We start from the raw sequence: 21,200 nt of genomic DNA, 5'->3' as shown, positions 1-21,200 counted from the left end.
CCCTTTTTGCAGCCAGGTCATGAGAGGTGAGCAGAAGTGGATGAATAGTACTTGTAAGTCATAAATGGGTGTCTCCCACTTTAATTCCCCCTTTGACTGCTTTTGAAGGCTTTAATGATAATTTTTCCCCAGCGGAGAACATATCCCTCCCTCCCCCTCCAAGGTACATATGTCAACTTCCCCATGTAAACATGATTATATTTCAGTTGATTCATATTTGTGTATGGATGAGTTTTTCCACATGTAGAGATGTGAGAGAAACATACTTCATAGTAGATGGCATGATTGTGGAGAAGAGTCTACTGAAACCCAGACCATCTAGTTTTACTTTCTTTGGGATTCATATAAGAGGATAATACCCCTTTCCCTAACTCAGAAATGTTATAAAGTTCATTATTTAGATGAGAAGAAATCCAAATGTGGTCTGGAGACTGTATTTTACAAGCTTTGTTATCCACACCTGACAGAACATTTAGAAATAGCAAAGAAAAAAAAACCCTAAAATATTTTTTAATTAAAAAATACTTTCTCATTACTTTCAGAATTAAAGTGACTTGGAAATTATACTTAGAAATTACCGACAATATGATGCCCACAAAATGTATCTCAAAGGTGTTTGCATTTCATGAAACTATTGTGGAACAGAATAACAGTATAAAGAACACAATATGTACTCTTTAACAGTTTTTTTTTTTAAAGCAAGGGATGGTGGCCTAAGTCACAGCCGTTTGCCCTCCACGGCCTCCTCTCCAGGTCTCCCTAGTAAAGTGGAGAATGGGGAATAGGAGTGGAAATGAGGTTGGTGTGAAGTTCCCCGTTCCCCACAGGGAGCGTTTTGCATTTCACACCCTACATGGCCCTCCCACAGAAAAGTCAAAGGGAGTGGTTTAAGTAAATTTCTTAAGCACTGATGTCCAGATACCTTTCTTGATCTAACCACCGCCCACATCGACCCTCCACCCACCAGATCAGATCCTAGTTGCCAGGTTCTGTTGTTTCAGACTCACTGGCAGGACTGGCGGGCATCCCGCTAAAAAAATGGCATTTACTTGAACCGTTTTCAACTGAAGAGGGAAACACCTTGTTTTCCAACATCAGTGGCCCTGTAACTTTAGCCTTTATCTTAAAACTCTGAAGCATGAAACTATGCGGTCCAACCCCCCCGGGGCCCGCGCCCCGCCCCGCCCCCGGGGGCCAGCCCCGTCGGACCCGCCCCGCCCCCGGGGGCCCCCGCCCCGCCCCCTGACGGCCGCCCGCCTCTTGCGCGCGCGCTTTACGCACAGCCGGAGGCGGCTCTGGGGGAGCGGAGGTCGCGGTGTGGCGCCGGAATTTCGGCCTCTCGTCTCTTCGGTCTGTTCTGCGCTGTGGCTCCTGCACGCTGGATCCCGGGGGGTGCTGCGGGCCTCAGAATCCCCCCTACGCGCCCCGCCTTGGTAACTCCTACGTCGCCTCGCGGTCCGGTGCGCTTCCCTTGCGGTCCGCGGTCCCGGGGAGGCTGGGCCCTGCCTGCCGCCGCTCTGCCTTCCGTCCACGTGGACGCGCCATTCGCGTCGTTTATCTGCCTAAAACCCTTGAGCAGCGTCTCCGGCCTCCGTAGGGCAGCGGCAGCCTTTCTGGGCCCGGGATTTTGGCGAGCCGTCCTCCCCGCGGCCCCGGGCCGGGCTCTCCGCTCCCCGGGCCGCCCCTACCGAGGCGCCTCCTCCCCGGACTGCGGTGCGGGAGGGGGACACCGGGCTCGAGCCCCGGATTCCGCCGGCGGTGAACGTGCTCTCCCGGGAGGCCGGTGCCCGGTGCCTCGGCGCCCCTGGGCTCGCGGGCGACGGCGCTGGGTCGAGGCCGGGCCGGCGCGCCGGGGACAGAAGCGGGACGAGTGCGGAGGCCGGGAGGCTGCGGGAGAGCAGGCGCAGGGAGAGGACGGGCGAGCCCGGGAAGGAGCAGGCGGCGGAGCCGGGGAGGCTTAGAGGCCAGCGGGTCCCCCGGGCGGAGGTGGGCCCTTGGGGGGCGGCGGGGAGGCGCTCGGGGCGGGGGTCCGGGGAGGGTGCGCGCTGGGAGCCGTGGCCGCAGGGCGGCGTGGTGCTGGGCCCGAGAGGACTGGGGCGGCCCGGAGGGCGAAGGAGGGAGGCAGAGCCGCCGGGGTGCCGGAGAGGGGACGGGGGGCGCGTGACCGGGCGGAGGGCAGGGGAGTGACCGCGCTGGAGAGTGTAAGAGGCGGGCGGAGGGCGGGAATGCGGGGAGAGCGGGGACCGTGAGGAAGGCCGGGGAGAAGGGGCAGCGGGAGGGGGACCAGTTGCAGTGGGCGGAGCAGGGGGGAGAGGAGGCCCCGAAGGGAGAGACGGCCGGAGAGGGGACGGCACCTGAGTGAGCAGCAACCCAGCGGGAAAACACAAAATCAAAGAGAAAAAAATAGGGAGGTGGGTATACAAAGTGAGAGATGAAAACACAACATGGAAACTGGCGGGGATGAAGGGGATTGGGGGGTGAGTTTGGAGGGGAGGCGACATGGACACAGATGAGTAGTGAGTGATTACGTTCTGATATATCAATTGGTGGCTTTAAAAATGCATCTAAAATTTGTTTAAATGGTAGAGATGAGATTGAGAGTTGCCAAAGTAATAATAGGCTGGTGCATTTTATATTCATTGTATGTGTCTGAACATAGCTTCCATTTGTAACCTCATTTAGCCCGAGGACAGTTTCCTGACTTGGTCAGTGGTGGGCCACTGTTTATTCGTTTTCCTAGCTGGGGTAGATGGGCTAGAGGATCTGGAAGAGAACTGGGGTATGAAACGACTGTCACCACATGGTACCCTTTTTAAAGGTACATTAAAATGACTTTTCATTTTTATTTTTTGTAATAGAATTTTATAGAGATATATATACAGTTAATATGTAATTCATCATTCATTTTGTAGTTTGAGATAAATCTTCGCCCATTTAATTTCTACTTTCTTATAATTAACTTCTCAAATAAGTTTTGGTGACCTTTAATGAACTCATGTTATTCTTTTATCAATATGATACATTGTCACATTTTCCTTTGACCAGAATGACTTAGACTTGAAAAACATACATATCATTTCCTTTTTCAACTTGTTTGTGGTTTAAGTCAGGCCTGCAGGCTTTGTCCCCTGTATCTTCTGTCTTGGACGTGTTCTTTGGTACCAATTAATAATTTTAGACTGACTGGTAGTTGGTAGGGATGTCAGTGATGTTTTAAGAGTCAAAGACTAATTTAACCAGTTTTGTAGTACTCAGTTTTCTTCCCTTTTAGTGATTTATTAACATAGTGAGCTGTGACCTCAGAGTAGTTGTTCCCCTCTGGTCTCTCCCGTCTTTTTTCTGCCGTGTTGGAGATGTGCCGGATTGACTTGGAAGCTCTGTGGAACCGGGTGCAACTATGTCTGGTGCAGCAATATTCTCAAAACAAAACCAAAACTAAACCGCACCCTTCTGTGAAGCCGAAATGAAAAGGAAATATGCTCAGCACTCATTTCTACAACTTATTCGTTCAGTGTTGTGCTCACCTGTAGTCGCTTTTTCACAATTCTGCATTTTTAAAACATTTCACAATGACTTTCTGGAAAGGAATTAAGTGTTGGTAGCAGGGTGAGAACCTGGATATATAATCCTGACTCGTGGATGTTACTTCGGTGGCATCCACAAATGGTGGTAAGTGCATCCGAAACACAAAGACAGACCTTGTACGCACTCTATTCTTCCATCTTTAAAGGCAAACGTTATCGCACACACTGCAGCAGTGGGGACCCTGGCTGTCCCCACACCCCTCTTTAGGTCACAGACCCGGCCTTGATCACACCCCATGGAGGCCTGACAGCCCTCCCTGCAGCCACCCCCAGCCTCAGGAGAGGAGGCTCAGCGCCCTGGTGCTCACTGCTGCACACAGATGACGTACATTAAGGCTGGTCCCTGTCTCACCTCCTGGAAGGAGAACCTCTGGTCAGGTGACACTCTATAAAGGTTTTCACGCCTGTTGTAACACGTAACTCCTTTTCCAGGAAATAATTGTAAAATATTTTAAAAATACAGAATTACAAAAACATAGCTATACATGTGCAAAATATTGAAAGAGAGTCAGTTGCAAGCTCTGAGCAGATTTCCTTTTAATTTCACCTTTATTGATACGTAGGTTTTTGGTGCAGAGTGTGGGAGGCCTTCCCAGGAAGGCAGGATCTGAAGAGATGGTGGAGGAACTCACTGGGTGGCCTAAGGAGGCTTCTGCCCGCGAGTCCCTCCTGAGCAGTGGGCAGCAGGGGACCGTCCTTTCCACACCGTGAAGTCCCCCCATGTGGTTGTGGCAAAGGAAGGGAATGTAATGACTAAGCATTAAACGGCATGTTTTCCGCCTTCAGGATTGGCTTCTAAGAAAGACTCATGTTCCCTGAGGCCAAAGTCCGGAAAAAGAGGAGGAGGACGGCAGAGAAGGAGCCGGGAATGGCTGTTCCTCAGGTAAAGTCCCTACCCTTTGGGTGACCTGTCTGTCCTTCCTGAAGGGCCCTTCCTGGGTCTCCCTGAGCCCTGACCCTGACTGCGTGACCCCTGGTCACTGCACGACCCCTGGTCACTGCACTCGCCCCTCAGCACCTCTCATCCCCACTTCGGTTCCATGTCAGCTGACCCAGTGACATGGGGCTTGTTCGGGGGCTCCCTGGGCATCGTCCTGGGCAGGGCTTCCCACCGTGTGTGGGGGACGGGGCGTCGGGGTGGGTGGGCAGCAGGGATGCGTCCGGGGCTGCACCTGGATTCACCGTCAGCTCTCTGTAGCCCGTATGAAAGAGGCTGCAGGGGGAAGCCACGTACTAATGTTCATAAATATGTGGTAAGTTGTGGGAAAGGAGAGCAAAAAGGGGCAATCTTTTCTGCCTGATTTTGAATATATTTGAAGCTGGACACGTGAGTCATTGGCTCAAAATCTTAATGATTGGGAAACACCATCAGAGACAGAGGGTGTGGGATTCTATCATGCATTTCAAACTATGGCGTCCACCTTTCCAGCACGGATGGCTCCTGTTCCGTGTGCGTGGTAATGACCTGGCTGGGACTTCCGGTACTTCAGCACTTTGCACGGCACTCCGGGCCGGGTGCATCCTGGCCGCTCCCCGGGCTTGAAGGGGAGCTTCCAGTCTCAGCACTGCGTGTGCCGTTCTATGTGTGCCTTTCATATAGGGTCCTTGCGTGTGCTATTCCTGGTTCCTTCTGTGTTTATCCTCAGAGTTTGTCAAATGTCAACTTTTTTCCCATTAACTGAGATGATTGTGTGTTTCTTTTCCCTTCCTTCCTATTAATGGAGTGCAGTAACATTGAATAGTTTTGTATGTTGAATATTCTCAGTCGTGCAGGAATAATTCCACCTGTGGTCTCTACTGGTTTGAATGTGCTGTTGAGTTTCATTTGCTCGTATGTTAAGGATTTTTGCATTGATGTTCTTCAGGAATATTGGTCTCTACTTTTCTTCCTGTGTCTTTTTCTGGGTTTGGTATCAGAATCATGCGATTCCATAGAAGTAAGTATTTCTGAAGATTTATAGCAGTATTCGTGTTTATTCTTCTATAAGTATTTGGTAGGCTCCTGGGGAAGCCTTCTGGTCCTGGGTGTGTGTTGGAGGTTTCTGAGGACTGCTTGACTCAATTTGTAACTGTCCACATTTTCTTTATTACTTGGTGATGCTGTCTGCGAGGTTGTATGTTTCTCTGAATGTACCCGTATTTTCTAGGATATGTAATTTCTTGGCATATAATTGTTCATAGTCCCTTCTTACAGACCTTTTTCAACATTTCTGTGACACCTGTTGCAGTGTCCCCCTTTCATTTCTGATTTTACTTGAGGGCTCATTTTCTCTCTCTCTCTCTCTCTCTCTCTCTCTCTCTCTCTCTCTCTCTCTCTCTCTCTCTCTCAGCCTAGCTAAATGTTTGTCAGTTTCTTAATCTTTCAAAAACCTGTTCTTGGTCTGTTGATTTTTATGTAATTTTCCTATTCTCTGTTTCATTTCTCCCTGCTCTAATCTTTTTTCTTCTACTAAATTTTGGTGCAGTTTGTTATTTTTCTGATTTCTTGAGGTATAAAATTCTATTTCCGATGGGAGACCACCCCTTTTCTGTAATGTAAGACTTACCACTGCAGGCAGGCATCCTCCTCAGTGCTGCCGCCACTACGTCCCCCGAGTTTGCTGTGCTGTTTCCATTTTTATCGTGATAGTTTTAAAAATCCATGTGATTTCTTGGACCTTTTTATTTAAACATGAGGTGTATTCCATATTTTGTGGAGTTGTCTGTTTTCCCTCTGCTACTTGTTTCTAGCTTCACTGTGGATAGAGAAGATACATAGTATTACTTGAATCTTCCAAAATTTCTGGTTTGTTTTGTATCACAACATGTGGCCTGTCCTGCAGAATGTCCCGCGTGCGCTTGCGTAGAAGGTGGCCTGCAGCAGCGGTGGGGTGTCCTTCCCGGCTGTCGGCCCCGTCGGGCTGTGGCGCCGTGTGAGTCCTCGGGCTCCTCCTTGCCCGTCTGGCTGGTTGTTCTGTCCATGTTAACACTGGGGTGTTGGCCCTCATACTGTGTCTGCGATGCTGTCTGTCTCTCCGTCCCTTCCTTCCGTGTTTGCCTCATCGCTGTGAGAGTGCGGGCATGTTCGTAATGGCTGCGTCTTCCCGGGAATGCTCCCTCTTGCCGTTCTACTGCCCTTTGTCTCTTGGGACATCTCCCGTCTGGCCTCTTTCTTGTGCCCTGATACGGCTGCTGCTGCTGTCTGGAGCGTCCCGGTGGCATCGAGGATCTTTCCCTCCTTCCTTTTGAGCCTCTCCTTGTCCTGAGATTCGTGCGTCTAGTTTGCCCGGACAGGGGTGAATGGCAGGAGCCCTGGGCAGTGCCCTTTTCTCCACCATCATTTCAGAAGAAAAGCACCCAGTGTTGTAGTGATCATGGCGTCTGTTGAAATTTCTAGTTTAACAACAGGTTTTTTCCCCAATATCCTTTCTTCATGATTTTTCAATTATTCAGTAATTGTTTGTAGTGTTCATTTTCCTGTTTTTTCTGGTCTTTTTTTTTTATCTTAATGAGCTGTAATATAATGTGTAATATCATAACTTCCAAAGCTCAAGCATTATTAGTGCAGTAAACAGTCTATATGGCTTTGTTTAATGACTACATATTTAAATTTGAGTGGATAAAATTATATTTTTGTATATCGGTGCTTTATAGGAACCACAAGTGTTGTCGATTTTTTTCTTCCTTGTACTTTCCCATTAGCTTCCTTTTGAGTGATGTTGACAAACTAAAATAAGTACAATAGATATATTTTCATTGTCCCAAAGATGGTGAAATACATACACATTAAAATGATGGGAAAAACAATTTAAATGGATGTCCAGAGACACCTTTTCCCATGGCGGTTAATTGGTGTGTTTGTGGGTACGTGTTCAACTGCTTAGATGTGTAAGACCATTGTTGTAAAAGGCATTGCATGGTTAACAAGTTTATATTTGTAGCAGTGGAAATTATGTCTTCGGTGTATTCCTTGTCCTGGTATGTATTTCTTTCACTGTCCTGTTAATTATTTAAATGTACTTTGTGCATGTGTGTGTGCGCGCATATAATTTCCTTTCATGCAGTCCCATGTAGTTACCCTTGAAGTTATTTCCAATTTTCTGGTAAAGGACCCTCTGTCCGTGCACTTTAGTGCTCTGTTACTTAGCTGTTTTATCATTTATGTTCAGTTGTAAAGCTGGACCCACTGAGTTCAGGCACTTGCTGTGTTGTTTCTTAGCTGTTGGACCAGAGGCCAGTTCCTTACAGTGTCTGTGACACAGTTTTACCTCTGTAACATGAGATGGGCAGAGAACTTCCTCAGATGAACTATTATGCTGGTAACATGTTAGTACATGTAAAGCATTGAGTAACTAACACCCAGCACGTTAGAAGTGTTAAAGCCTTTAAGCCACTGCTGTTATTATAATCACAATGTTTAGGTTCCTGCTTTTCTTTAAAATCTCTGTGGCCACTGTCATCTCTGAGGCCATGTCTTCTGCTCTACTTCGTCTACATATGGGACATCACTCATGAAGAACGTAGTATCTGACACTTAGATATAGGGCACCCAGCACTGAATTTGTATTTGTGTTTCATGTGTTGTCCCACAGATTGAGAAGTGCACAGATTTGGAGCACATCGCAGGGAGAAGCATAAGATATTAATGTTAGAGACACATAACTCACTCAGAATCCCTTTATGCGGATCTGTCAGAACGTACAGTTCATCCGCATCTCCCCCGACAGCTCTGTCTCATTTCGTGTGAGGATCTCTCCTCATGCTCCTTCATCATATGTGTTTTCATTTCAGGGACAGGTGACCTTCAGGGATGTGGCCATAAAATTCTCCCAGGAGGAGTGGGAATGCCTGAACCCTGCTCAGCGGGCCTTGTACCAGGACGTGATGCAGGAGAACTACAGGAACCTGGTGTCCCTGGGTGAGGATGGCGTTCAGAAGTGAGGATTCAGTATCTCTGCCTTTTCTCTGGTTTGCCCCCAAGGAACCCTCGCCGTGTGCTACTGAGGCCAAAGCCCCTTCAGTCAGACATGGAGAGCTTCGTGATGTGGCGTCTGCAGTTTCACTTTACTCCTTTTCCAGATGACACGGCTGAGATAAATCCGTGTAAAGAAAGCCCTGTGCTGTGCTTTCCAGTAGCCGCTATCCTGTTTGCCGCCTCTCTGCTTTCCATTCAGTAGTTCTTGGAAGAGACCAGATGTCTCACTGTTGTGTTCCCTGTGCGTTCAGGAGGCAGGCGGTTGGAGGAGGTTGTGCAGTAGGTTTCTAGACGTATCTGAAGTGTCCTTCTCTCCTCACCTGAGCCCGGAGCTAGGATTCTAGAAATGCCACAGCACGTCCCATTCCTTTCTTTATCCACCAGAATTTTCTCTTACTGGTCTGAATATTATCTGCACAGAAGATCCCTGAACAGCAGAGAGAGAAAATTGGAAAAAACCAAATGGGTGGGATCATATTAGGCTGTGAGCACAGGCGGGGCTCAGGAGGGCAGAGGAAGGCCCAGCACTCAGCGTGGGTCCCAGACCCCTGGGGGGAGGGTTCTGTGGAAGGACCGACATCGCTTCCTGGTGAGCCCTCAGGGGAACCTGTTCTGCCCAGCACATGGCTCTGAGGCCTCAGCGCGTGAAGGGTCCCCTCTCACCCCCCAGCAGTGTTGCGGCTCTGGCAGAGAGACGGCAAGGTCTTCGTATGATGTGTTACATGTCCTCGGAGTCCTGTCAAGTCCTTGGTCCTTGACCTTGCTGTTGCAGGCCAAGGGGATGGCGGTTTCAAAGGGGTCCCCTTTCCCGTGGGTCTCTCCTGTGCTGGATTCCACTGGATGCCCAGCCATTTCTTAGCCCAGGCCTATTTGTCAGGGATCTGAGGCCTCCGGTGCCTGCCTCTTCTGGCTTCCAACTCCGTTAGCTGTACTTGGAAGCCTGGGGCAGGGGGCAGGAGGATGGATGGTGGCTGTGCTTCCATTCCTGTGGCGCCCTCATGTCCTGTCTGCCTGATCAGGGCCCTCAGCCGTTTCTGCTGCCCTTCCTTAGCCCAGCTCTGAAGAGTGTGCGACGGGGACGTGGGATGCAGCTGCGATTGTTTTGAGCACAACCATGAAGTCAGTGGACAGGGCGATTCTCTCTGGGATCCCCAGGCCACGTGCCGAGCAGATCTCTCTGTCAGGCTCTTAGCTCTCCCAGGTCCTGGTGACCGTGGGAGAGCTCCCAGTCCCATCACAGGTCCTAGTGACACTGGGGTTCTTGTTCACGACGTTGAAGAATCTACTTCACAAACACTTAAGGTGGGAGAGCCAGGGAGAGGTAAAGTGAGAGGACAGCTCCCAGCCCACACCAGGAGGGGACGAGAGAGCCCGTGGTTGTGCACTGTCTGGGGGTTTATAACATGATAAAGGGGTAGGGGCGTGGAGCTGTTAAGTGTTCCTAGATTGTTCATACTTAAGGAGACATCAGTCTTCTAGATAGTTCTGCAAAGTTAACATAAGAAATTTACTGCACATTCTTTTCCCATAGCAACAGGTTTTTGGTCTAGGAGCATATCAGTCATCAGTTAATTCTGCCTGCCCTGCCCTGAAGGTGGGCTGAGTTATTGTCTGTTTGCAAAAGAGTTTAAACAGAAGTGTAAGATGGAATCTTTCTCTTTTATTATGTTGTTTATGGCTGGGCTTGCTTGCCATTATTAATTGCCCAGGTTGTGAATCACCTGATCATGTGTAAAGGATGAAAAAGTGCACATAGGCCTGGGCCTTATAGCATGCTCAAGTGAATCTGACACATAATTACAATGATTAGCCTAATAGAAAACATGGGCTGCTTTCCTTTATCTGGGGAATATTAACTGATCTCACTGAAGAATGACTCTAGAGCTTAATGTTTAACCCTGAGTTTTGGTAGGGGGTTTCCTTGCATGTTTTTACACTGCTCTATAATTATCTTGCCTTGCCTTTTCTGGGGGCCCTCACCCTACTCTGTCTAAACCCACAGTCCCTGTCTCACTAGGACATCATGCCCCTTATCTGGTATTTTTTCTCTTCCACTGCTCTGCCTAGCATGGAAATGTGGAATGAGTTTGCGTGATTTTGCCTCTGAATCTTGCTTTGGAAATACGCATTCGTAGGGTCTGAAATTCTAGAATTTTCATCCTGCTCTTGCTGGGATAATCCCCTCATGCTGGGGTTGATGCAGTGGGTTGACTTGGTGGCAGTAGAGCCGTGGCAGGGGACTCGGGCTGCAGTGTCACCCTGGTCCCTGCAGAAGCACCTCTGGAGGCTGGGGGCCGTGTCCCCAGATTCCGAGCTGGAAGTCCCAGGAGAGCCTGGCTGACAGGTGTGCCCAGGGCTTTCCCAGGGTTTGCGGGGTGTCGCAGGAGGAGCCCGCGGGCCCTGTGACATGGGGTCACACAGGCCACTGGTCACCCTTAGTCCCCTTGAGCCACACTAAGAGGTGGGGAATGTGTCCCCGGGAGAACCTTCCCAAGGCCACGTGCCCTTCCTCCCGCTGCTGACTGGGCCGTTGTCCCTGTGGCAGGTCCGCCTCATGTGCGCCGCTGTTCGCTGTTCCCTCCACGCAGGAAGCACGGCTCTGGGGCACCTGACGGAGGGAGCTCGCGAGGGGAGTGACATGCTCAGTGACATTCGGTGTAAGCCACTTCTTCCGTAAGATTTATAGGTTTTTCTCTAGATTATTTTCAGTTCTTTATACATAATTTGTTGGGTTTTCTCTAAATTTCACCGAGTTTTTATTTATTGGTGCAAATGGGATAGTCTGATAATGACTCTCCTAGATTTACCATTTCTATGCTGGTGTAATGAGTTAATCAGTATCTCACTGTATTTTAGAGGAAACAGCCCTTTGCTTGTACTTTACCAACTTCTCCACTTCTTTTTATAGCACCTATATTTTCTGAAAGATTTCAAAAGTATTGGAAATTGCTTCCTTTTGTGAACTTACAAAGACTGTAGGTCCCCGTCTTTCTTCCTCTCTGAAGGTCATTTCAGGTGCACCAGGCCCCTGCTGGCCCAGCTCCTGGTGCTGCCCTGTTCTCTGGCTCTTATTTGTATTCACTTCTTCTCTCTGCAACCTGCTTTTGTTCTCTGGATGATGTTTATTAATGCTAATTGAATAATTTTTGGATAAGCGCACATGAAGTTTCTCTGTTTCACAATAGCAACTGCACATCTACTTATACACAGAGCATAGGAACACCCCCTGAACTCATGGGTCTTGTTTTAAAAGTGTCGAATAACTTCTATCGTGATGTATGTCGCTGGAGCGCACAGGTGGAACAGAGCTAGTGTTCCTGTCTTCAGTGTGGCCCCCCCAGTCGCTGCAGGAATGGAACCCACTTGCTCTCACCCCGGGTCTCCTCCTCCCCGGCCCCAGCGGTCGCCACATGACTGCTTCTATTTCTATGAACTTGACTGTTTTGAACACCTCATGGACGTGGACTCGGTCTCTCTTTTTGACTGGCTTACTTCACTTAACATGACATCCTCAAGGTTTATCCTTGTAGCAAATGACAGGATTTGTGTCTTTTTTAAGCCTTGGTAATATTTCCTTGTTTGTGTGTGTATACGCCCCACATTCTGTGTGTGCACCCGTCAGTGGACCGGGGCTGCTCCCACCTCAGCTAATGTAAGCGCGCTTCTGTGAACCTGGGGTCCGGAGAGCAGTGCCAAGCCGCAGCCACTTCTCTTGCCAGTGTGCCCAGAGGCACAGCTGTTGGGCCCCGTGCTGTTTCACTCCATTCAGGCTCCTGTTGACTTGGTGCCGCAGATGGGCTGGCTTATTGACCACAGAAGTGTGTTCCTCACCGTCCAGAGGCTGGGCAGCTGCGATCAGGGGGCTGGAATTCAGGTCCTGAGGAGGACACTGCCGGGTTGCAGGGGCCCAGCTCCTGCTCGGGTCCTCTCATGGCCGATGGGGCCTGCCTAGCTCCCTGCTCGCCCTCACGCGGGGCTGACCCTGCCCATGAGGACTCTGTCCCCCCCACCTTGTTACATCCCAAGTCCCCCATTTGTATTCTAGAAGGTTTGCACATAACATGTTTTAGAGGGATGCCCATCTTCAGTCCATAGATCCTTGCCCCTGGTCCCCTGGTCCCCGAGGTTCCGTGTAGTACATGCTCAGTACATGCATTCCATCCGAGTATACCCTGCAGGGCAGCTCAGCCTGGCATCAATTCTACAGTCTAAATTCCAATGTTCAATATAAGCACCATCTAAATCAGATAAAGGTGTGACTTGACAGGTTTCATCCTGTGGCAAAGTCCATTGACACTTTGAATTTGGAAAATAAACATTACCTGCTTTCTAAAACCCAGGGGTTGAAGAGGCAGAGGATCGTATTCCTGTTGGACGAGGGGGAAGCGGAGAAAAAGGATGTGTTGATGGCCCCAGGCAGGTCCGATGTGGTTAAGGAAGTCCATGAGGTTAAGGCTAGAGAACAGTCCTTTTTACTTCGTGTTCTGCCCTCCAGACCTGCTGGACAGCAGACCTGCTTCCGGACCCAGTGTGTCTGGGGTCCTGCCCCACCCTGGGTTCCCCTGGGCTGGGGTTGATGGCCCACAGTTCTTGGGGAGGCATCTGGCCTGTTGAGGGTGAGGCAGTGCCCTGCACTTTGAGGAGGCAGCCCTGATGGCCTCTGACTTGCCTTTGGGGGTCATTCTTCATGTTGAAGAAGAGGGCGAGTTTGCAGCCAAGTAGCTCAATGGTCCTCTCCTGTAAAGTCCAACCTTTCTTTTCTCTCCCCTTTCCCTTCAGTTCCAACTGACAGTTTTCCTTCTGGTGTAGCTTACTGAGGCCTGTAGTTCACACCCCTAGTGACCAAGCGGTACCTCGGCCCCCGCCTTAGTGCCCTCCTGCGCATGGCCTCATGTTTCTGCAATACGCTAGGCTGAGGATTTCCAAATCTTGACATTGCTCTTTCTTCTCAACTTATTTCTCTCATCACGTTTAACCATCAGCAGTCAGGAGAAACCAGGCTGCTACTTAACCTCTTGGCTTAGAAGTCTCCTCGGCTAAATATGCCGTTTCATTGGTTGTGAGTTGTGTTGTTCAGAACTCTAGAACCTGAACACCAGTCAGCCAAGTTCTTTGCCAGTGTATAGGAAGGCTTGCCTTTTCTACATTGTGCAATAAAATGCTTCTCATTTCCTTCTAAGACTTCATCAGAATGGATTTCACTGTATTACTACCACCATTTGATACGTGATTAGATATGTATTCTCTAACAAGAGGGAAGGTTTTTCTGCAGCTCTCTTCTTTCCACTCTCAGCCATCACCAAAATCACATTTAACTTTCTCTTCATGAGCCTCAGCTTAAAGCATGCACCGCAAAATGTCCAGTCTTTACCCATGACCCCATTAAAGCTGCTTCCAAAGCAGCACCCACTTCTTGGAACCAATTTATGTCTTAGTCATTCACACTGTTATAGCAAAATACCAAAAACTGGATGGCTTATGGCAGTTGTTACACTTGTTTCTCAGCATTCTGGAGATGGGAAATCCAAAACGGTGCCAGCAGGGTCAGAGAAGGATCCGCTTCTTGGCTGCAGCTGCTAACCACTCATATCTTATCATGGCAGAAAGTGGGCCTGTGCTCTGTCCCCTCGCTGTGATGGCGCTGCTGCCATCTGTGAAGACTTGATCCTCATGCCTCCTTAACTCCCAGATGGTCCCCCTCCAACTGGAGATTTGATTTCAACATGTGAATTTTCGGAAGATAGGCATGTACTTCCTTAATTGCATATGCAAATTCTATTTTTATTTTTCAAAGGAGAGCTCTACTGCTTTCCATTGTGGCTACATTTTACTTTCTTACCAAGATTAAAGAAGAATTCCTATTTTTTGACATCCTTGTCAGCATTTCTTTCCTGTTTTTTTTAAACAGTAACCATCCTCATAGGTGTGAAATGAGAGATCTGTTTGTGGCGATAGCAGGCAACATTGTCTTGTTCCTGATCTTAGAGAAAAGTTTTCAGTCTGTCACCCATGTAGTATGTTAGCTGAGCGCTCTTCATGTCTGGCTTTTGTTATTTTGTGGTATATTTTTTCTGTTCTTAATTGACTACATGTTCTCATCATGAATGAATGGCTGTTGAATTTTTCATAAATTGAAATGATCATGTGTGTTTTCCTTGTTCTATTAAAATGGAGTATTATGTGGAATGATTGTCATGTGTTGAACCATCTTTGCCTGCCAGGGATATATGCCTCTGTTCCTGGTGTACAGTCCTTTTAATGTGCAGCTGAGTAAGGTTTTCAGTTGTTTCATTTTTGATCTTTGCATCATTTATCAGGCGTATGCTGCATGGTGTTCTTACAGTGCTCTTGTCTGTCTTTGGGAATAGAGAGCTTCTGGCCTCATGCATGATTTTGGATCTGTTCTTTCCTCTTCACTTTTTTACATGAGTTTGAGGAAGATTGGTGTTAATTCTTACGCTGGGTTGAATTCTACAGAGTAGCTATCTGGTTTTTCTTTGTTTAATGTTTTTTGATTAGTTATTCAGTCTCCTTAGAATTTGAACGGTCTCTTTACATTTTTGATCTCTTCATGATTCAGTCTTGGTAGGTTGCGTTTTTGCAGAAATTTATCCATTTATTCTAGGTTAGCCATTATTTATGCATAGAATTATTCAAAGTACTCTCACAGTCGTTTTGATAGTAAGATTATAATCAGTTGATTAGAATCCATTTATTAAGTTACCGCTTTCATTGCTGATTTTAGTCATTCTTGAGGTTTCTCTTGGGTTTTCTCATTAATCTTGCTATGTGTTGCTCAGTTGTCAGTCTTTTCAAGGTACCAGCACTTGATTTACTGGAAATTGTTAGAAACTTTTATACATTTTTTTTGTCTCACTGTTTTCTGGGGGTAGGCATTTGAGAGCTGCAGCTTTTGAGCTGGTTTATACATATATTCCCAAAGAATTTTTTGTTTGTGTATTATTGTTAATTTGGTGTCTCCATGGAGTACTGAGTGTCTCGAGTTTGCTCTTCTCTGTTTTCTTGATGGCCGTGTCTTTTTTATTAAAGAGATTGTGTTAAGAGATTGAGGGATATGAGTTTAAGTATTTAAAGAAGCCCAGCAAAAAAGGACACTATGTTTTTAACAACAAACAAGGGATCTACCCCTATAACGTTTATATATGAAATTTAAACTTCTTTTTAAAAACTTAAGTTGTGTAGTTCATGATGAAGTGAGATTCCTTTTTAAAGTCATTTGATTATATCCTTGAAATGCCCTGACTTTTTAAAATACCTCATGCTAGCTTTGTTTCCCAAATAAACTCTGCCCATCAAGCCAAGAGGTGATTATTCAGAGCCCGTCTCCCTACTTTGTTGTACTGGCAGCATGATTTTATTGTGTCTGAATGTGTATGTACAGAGTAAACTTATCCATCATTTCTTGGTGGGCATTTCCTGGTTTTTCTTCCTGAGTCCTGCTGTAAACATTGCCCATATCTCGCGGAATATCTCTGTATGTTTCTCTTGAATATATTCTTGAAAGTGGACCTCATGGGATAGTCATTTTGAAAAATTTCATAGCAAATGTTTTAATAGACAAAATCTTTCTCTGTGCAACACCACACTCTGCACCTTTTTTAATCTGTTCAGTTTTTTCCCCATGCTTGTAGTGTAATTCCCAAAGTTAAAAATGGGATAGTATTCTGCTAGTTTTTAAAACAGTTCTTTCCTACGAAGGATAGTATTTTAGTTCCCTTGTATAATTACAAGAATTTTAGTTCCCTTGTGTAATTACATTTCTACACATGTGTGAGCAGAAGCTCTGCTCCCCCATGCCCCTTGGCCCTCTGCTCCTCTCCTGCCCTGCCTCACTGCAGACCTTTCCTTTTCTTCACATGGTATCTTGATTTGGGCGGAATACATTGTTACACTGTGATTTCCAGACACAGTAAGTTTGTGCTCCTGAGCTCCCAGTTACCACAGCACTTCTTTTACCCTCTTTCCCCAACAGAGCACGAATCACAACATAAAAAATCTTCCCCTTTTTATCCACTGAACAGCTTTCTCCAAACACGATCTAATTTCATATATGCAGGGGTGATGTCTCAGTAACCATTCCCAGGAGCGATGGCTGAGTAGTTCTATTAGTGACTCAGCTCAACTCTTGTATTTCTTCCCTTCAAGTATTTCTTTCTAAACTGGTGGTATTTGTTGTAAGGTTTTGTAGGCTGTACTGCCTGGGTGGGCAGTCATTCTTAAGAATGTGTGTCAGTAGGTCCAGGATCAAACTGTGTTTTCCTCACAGTAGTATGTTTACTGCCAATTGGCATGTGCTTTGTGGTCAGGGTGGAAAAAACACCATTTTAGAGCTAAAGTATTTGCATAGCATGAGTGTTTCTGTCACAGAGTACTTGATTCTAAGTTGTACAGTTGAATTATGTGTGAGCACTCTTTAGTGTGAAGCATCCTATCCTAGTGGTCCCCAAAATTTGAATATCAAATTTTGTTTGGGAAGTTTCAGAATCTGTTCAGTATATTACTTTTCATGTAATATTATACTTTCAGCATAAAATACCTGTTTTACAAACAAATTAATGGAATACCTATCATCCTTTAAATGTTACAGATATTTCTTCTACCCATGTGATCAAGAATTCACAACCAAAGGAGGATGGCAATACAAGAATATCCCAGACAGCGAGGCTGGGGAGACATGTAGGCCATGAAGTCAAAGATTTGCACTTTACGGAAATCCAAGAAAATCCTCACGACATTGAGTGTCACTGGGAAGATGAAGAAAGAAATCACAAAGGCATGCCTATAATACATAAAAATCATCTCCCTGTTAGAAGAGATCAACGTAGTAGATGGGATGAAGGAAAGACGCCTATTGACAATCCGCTTGCACTCAGCTGTCGCAATGAACTGTCTGTATTTCAAACTGAAGGGAAAATTCATGGCTGTAATAAAGTGAAGAAGTCTCTCAGCAGTATTCCCTCATTTTCTCCACTACAGAGAATCCCTCCTAGTGTCCAAAGCAACAATACTGAAAAATATGGCAGTGATGTTGTGCATCCTTCAAAAGAGACACAGGAGCAGACAGCCCACGAGGGAGCAACTTACCAATGTCTCGACTGCGGCAGGACCTTTACCGAAGACGCACACCTGACTGGACATCAGGTGATCCATCCTGGAGAGAAACCATGTAAGTGTGGGTGTGGCAGCGTCTTCAGTCAGAATTCAAATCTTGCAAGTAATAAGAGAATTCATACTGGTGAGAAACATTACAGATGTAATGAGTGTGCCAAGAGCTTCCTTCAAAATTCATACCTTGTAAATCATAGAAGCCCTACTGGAGAGAAACCTTACAAATGCAATGAGTGGAACAAAGTCTTTAGTGTGCCTTCAAACCTAATGGACCATCAGGTGACCCATGCTGGAGAGAAAGCTTCCAGATGTAATGGATGCAAGGAAGCTTTTTCCCAAAGTTCCAAACTTGTAAAACATCAGAGAACTCATAGTGGGGAGAAACCACTCAGAAGTAATGAATGTAGTAAAGGTTTTATCCAAAGCTCAAGCCTTTCAAGCCTGGTTGACCATCAGACAAATCATACTGGAGAAGAAACAAACAAATGTAATGAGTATGGCAAATCTTTTATTGTGCATTCAGGTCTAACAAAACATCAGGTAATTCCTACTGGAAATAATCCATACCAACAGAATGAATGTGCTAACAGTTTTTTCAGGCATTCACACCTTAGGATTCCTGAGAGAATTCATGGAAAGAAACCTTTCAAATGTAGTGAGTGTGGCAAAGCCTTCACTCAAGCCTCACACCTCACTGCACATCAGATAACCCATACTGAAGAGAAACCATATAAATGTGACATATGTGGGAAAGCCTTCCGTAAAAATTCATACCTTAGAAATCATCGGAGAACTCATAGTGGGGAGAAACCATACAAATGTAAGGAGTGTGGCAGAGCCTTCAGTTGGAGATCGATCCTAACGAAGCATCAGGTGATCCATACTGGAGTGGGACCTTACAGATGTATCGAGTGTGGCAAAGTCTTCAGTCACTGCTCAAAACTTAAAATTCACAGTAGAATCCATACTGGAGAGAAACCTTTCAAATGTAATGAGTGTGGCAAAGCTTTTACACAAGGCTCGCACCTTACCAATCATCAGGTAACCCATAGTGCAGAGAGACGTTTCAAATGTGATGAATGTGGCAGAGCATTTAAATTGAGATCAGCCCTCACTAAGCATCAGAAAATCCATAATGAAGAGAGAGCTTACAAATGCCTCCAGTGTGGAAACGTTTTCAGTCGAAAGTCAAAACTTACAAGTCACATGAGAATACATACTGGAGAGAAATCATTCAAATGTAATGTTTGTGGCAAAGCCTTTGATATGAGATCAGCCCTAACTAAACATCAGCTAATCCATACTGGAGAGAGACCTTACAAATGTATCGAGTGTGGCAAAGGCTTCAATCACACCTCACAACTCAAAATTCACAGTAGAATCCATACTGGAGAGAAACCTTTCAAATGTAATGTTTGTGGGAAAGACTTTGGTGTGAGATCAACCCTAACTAAGCATCATCTGATCCATACTGGAGTGAGACCTTACAAATGTATGGAATGTGGCAAAGGCTTCAGTCAAAGCTCACAACTTAAAACTCACAGTAGAATTCATACCGGAGAGAAACCTTTCAAATGTAATGAGTGCGGCAAAGCCTTTACTCAAGGCTCACACCTTACCAATCATCAGATGTCCCATGCTAGAGAGAGACATTTCAGATGTAATGAGTGTGGCGTAGCCTTTCGCGTTAGATCAATGCTAATTAGCCATCAGGTAATCCATAGTGGAGAGACGCCATACAAATGTAATGAGTGCGGCAAAATCTTTAGTCATAACTCAAAACTTCAAAATCACAGGAAAATCCATACTGGGGAGAAGCCTTTCAAATGTAATGTGTGTGGTAAAGCCTTTGCTCAAGAGTCATACCTTACCAGTCATCAGACAACCCATACAGGTGAGAGACCTTACAAATGTCATGAGTGTGGCAGAGCCTTTAGTCTGAAATCAACCCTAACTAATCATCAGGTAATCCACACTGGAGAGAAACCTTACCAGTGTCATGAGTGTGGCAGAGCCTTTAGTTGGAGATCAGCCCTAAGTATACATCAGGTAATCCACACTGGAGAGAGACCGTACAAATGTAATGAGTGTGACAAAGCCTTTAGCTGGAGATCAACCCTAATTAGGCATCGGGGAATCCACACTGGAGAGAAACCTTACAACTGTGATGAGTGTGGCAGAGCCTTTAGGTTTAGATCAACCCTAACTATGCATCAGGTAATCCACACTGGAGAGAGACCTTACAAATGTAATGAGTGTGGCAGATCCTTTAGTTGGAGATCAACCCTAACTGTGCATAAGGTAATTCACACTGGAGACAAACCTTACAAATGCCCTGAGTGTGGCAGAGCCTTTAGTATGAGATCAGCCCTAACGATGCATAAGGTAATCCACACTGGAGAGAGACCGTACAAATGCCGTGTGTGTGGCAAAGCCTTTATTCAAGGCTCACACCTCGCCACACATCAGGCAGTCCATACTGGGGAGAGACCTTACAAATGCAATGAGTGTGGCAGAGTCTTCAGTCAGAAATCACACCTTGCATGTCACCAGAGGATTCACACTGGAGAGAAACCTTACAAGTGCCCTGAGTGTGGCAAAGCCTTTACTCAAAGCTCAAGCCTCACTGTGCATCGGGTACTCCATAGTCAAAAGAAACTTACAAGTGCCACTGAACCTGGCAAGTCTCTTAGTATTGCCTTGAAGTCAGGCTTCACCAAGTAGTTAATACGGGAATGTTCAGACTTACTGCTTGCTCTTCACTAGACAAAAGGTGCCAGCTGCTGATGCCTAGAGCACGATGCCTGCGCTCCCTCCCTGAGTGTGTGATTTGCTTCATTAAACTACCCTTTGCTTTTACCTGCTTGACTTGGTGGTGAATTCTTTCTCAAGAATCACAAACACTCCTGCAGGGTTGGTATATTACCTAGCATGCAGGGAGATCTCCCCAGATTGGATTGCCCAACTGTTTTTGTGACCAAGAATGGACTTTTAATGTGATACTTACTAGTGGTGTAGTCACATTAATCAATTGAGTAACATATCCTGGACAAAGAACAGCTGTGTGGAGCATAAACATACCAATATGTCACCCAAATGGATAATGTCGGGTTCAATGTGGTCACCTAGACCACCCTGTTCTTGAGAACTTCAAAGCAAATTATTAATCACCATATATACCATGTCTTATACCAACCCATATTCAAAAGGCCCTATAGAAAACCCAGGCCCTAAAATGTTTAAACACACCTCTCTCTCTGCGGTGGCCTGCATGTCTAAGCGTATGATGCCTTTAAACAACACCATCTTTCCTTGAAAAAAATACATGTCCTAGAGAGAAACCACAGAAATGTAATGCATGTTGCAAGGACTTGATCCAGTGTTCACAAGTTGGCGGACATACTGGAGCAATACCTTAAATGCAGTAAGTGAGGCAAAGCCCTTTGAGTTCAAGAACTATTCAGCAACACAGAAACCATATGAATTTATGTGGTAGAGGCTTTATGGAGGCAATGCTGCAATAGATGTCATAC

The 21,200-nt window shown here is 46.3% G+C and overlaps 1 protein-coding gene across 5 annotated transcripts; it reads left to right on the top strand.

The window, feature by feature from the left end:
• Window positions 1-1,282: 1,282 nt before the first annotated feature.
• Window positions 1,283-20,526, top strand: LOC108384062 (zinc finger protein 480-like). Of its 5 annotated transcripts, XM_073226411.1 has the most exons (5): window positions 1,294-1,433; window positions 4,371-4,467; window positions 8,355-8,481; window positions 11,084-11,195; window positions 17,147-17,286. In XM_073226411.1, exons 2-4 carry the CDS (start codon window positions 4,393-4,395, stop codon window positions 11,173-11,175), a joined length of 294 nt encoding a protein of 97 aa, XP_073082512.1. In that variant the 5' UTR covers window positions 1,294-1,433; window positions 4,371-4,392; the 3' UTR covers window positions 11,176-11,195; window positions 17,147-17,286. The 5 variants fall into 5 exon arrangements, with proteins under 5 accessions (XP_073082508.1, XP_073082512.1, XP_073082509.1 ...); XM_073226407.1 differs by lacking the exon at window positions 11,084-11,195 and having other exon boundaries at window positions 1,283-1,433; window positions 17,147-20,526; XM_073226408.1 differs by lacking the exons at window positions 1,294-1,433; window positions 11,084-11,195 and adding an exon at window positions 1,466-1,986 and having other exon boundaries at window positions 17,147-20,526.
• The last annotated feature ends 674 nt before the right edge of the window (window positions 20,527-21,200 follow it).

This window comes from Manis javanica, chromosome 17, assembly GCF_040802235.1.
Source record: "Manis javanica isolate MJ-LG chromosome 17, MJ_LKY, whole genome shotgun sequence".
NCBI lineage: Eukaryota > Metazoa > Chordata > Mammalia > Pholidota > Manidae > Manis > Manis javanica.
Note: the sequence above shows the minus strand (reverse complement) of the source record. Positions and strands in the feature narration are given on the sequence as shown.

Coding starts and splice junctions, on each gene's coding strand:
- LOC108384062 (XM_073226407.1), top strand. CDS start 4,393: ATGTTCCCTGAGGCCAAAGTCCGGAAAAAGAGGAGGAGGACGGCAGAG. Junction 4,468..8,354: donor CGGGAATGGCTGTTCCTCAG/GTAAAGTCCCTA, acceptor TTTTCATTTCAG/GGACAGGTGACCTTCAGGGA. Junction 8,482..17,146: donor CAGGAACCTGGTGTCCCTGG/GTGAGGATGGCG, acceptor TAAATGTTACAG/ATATTTCTTCTACCCATGTG.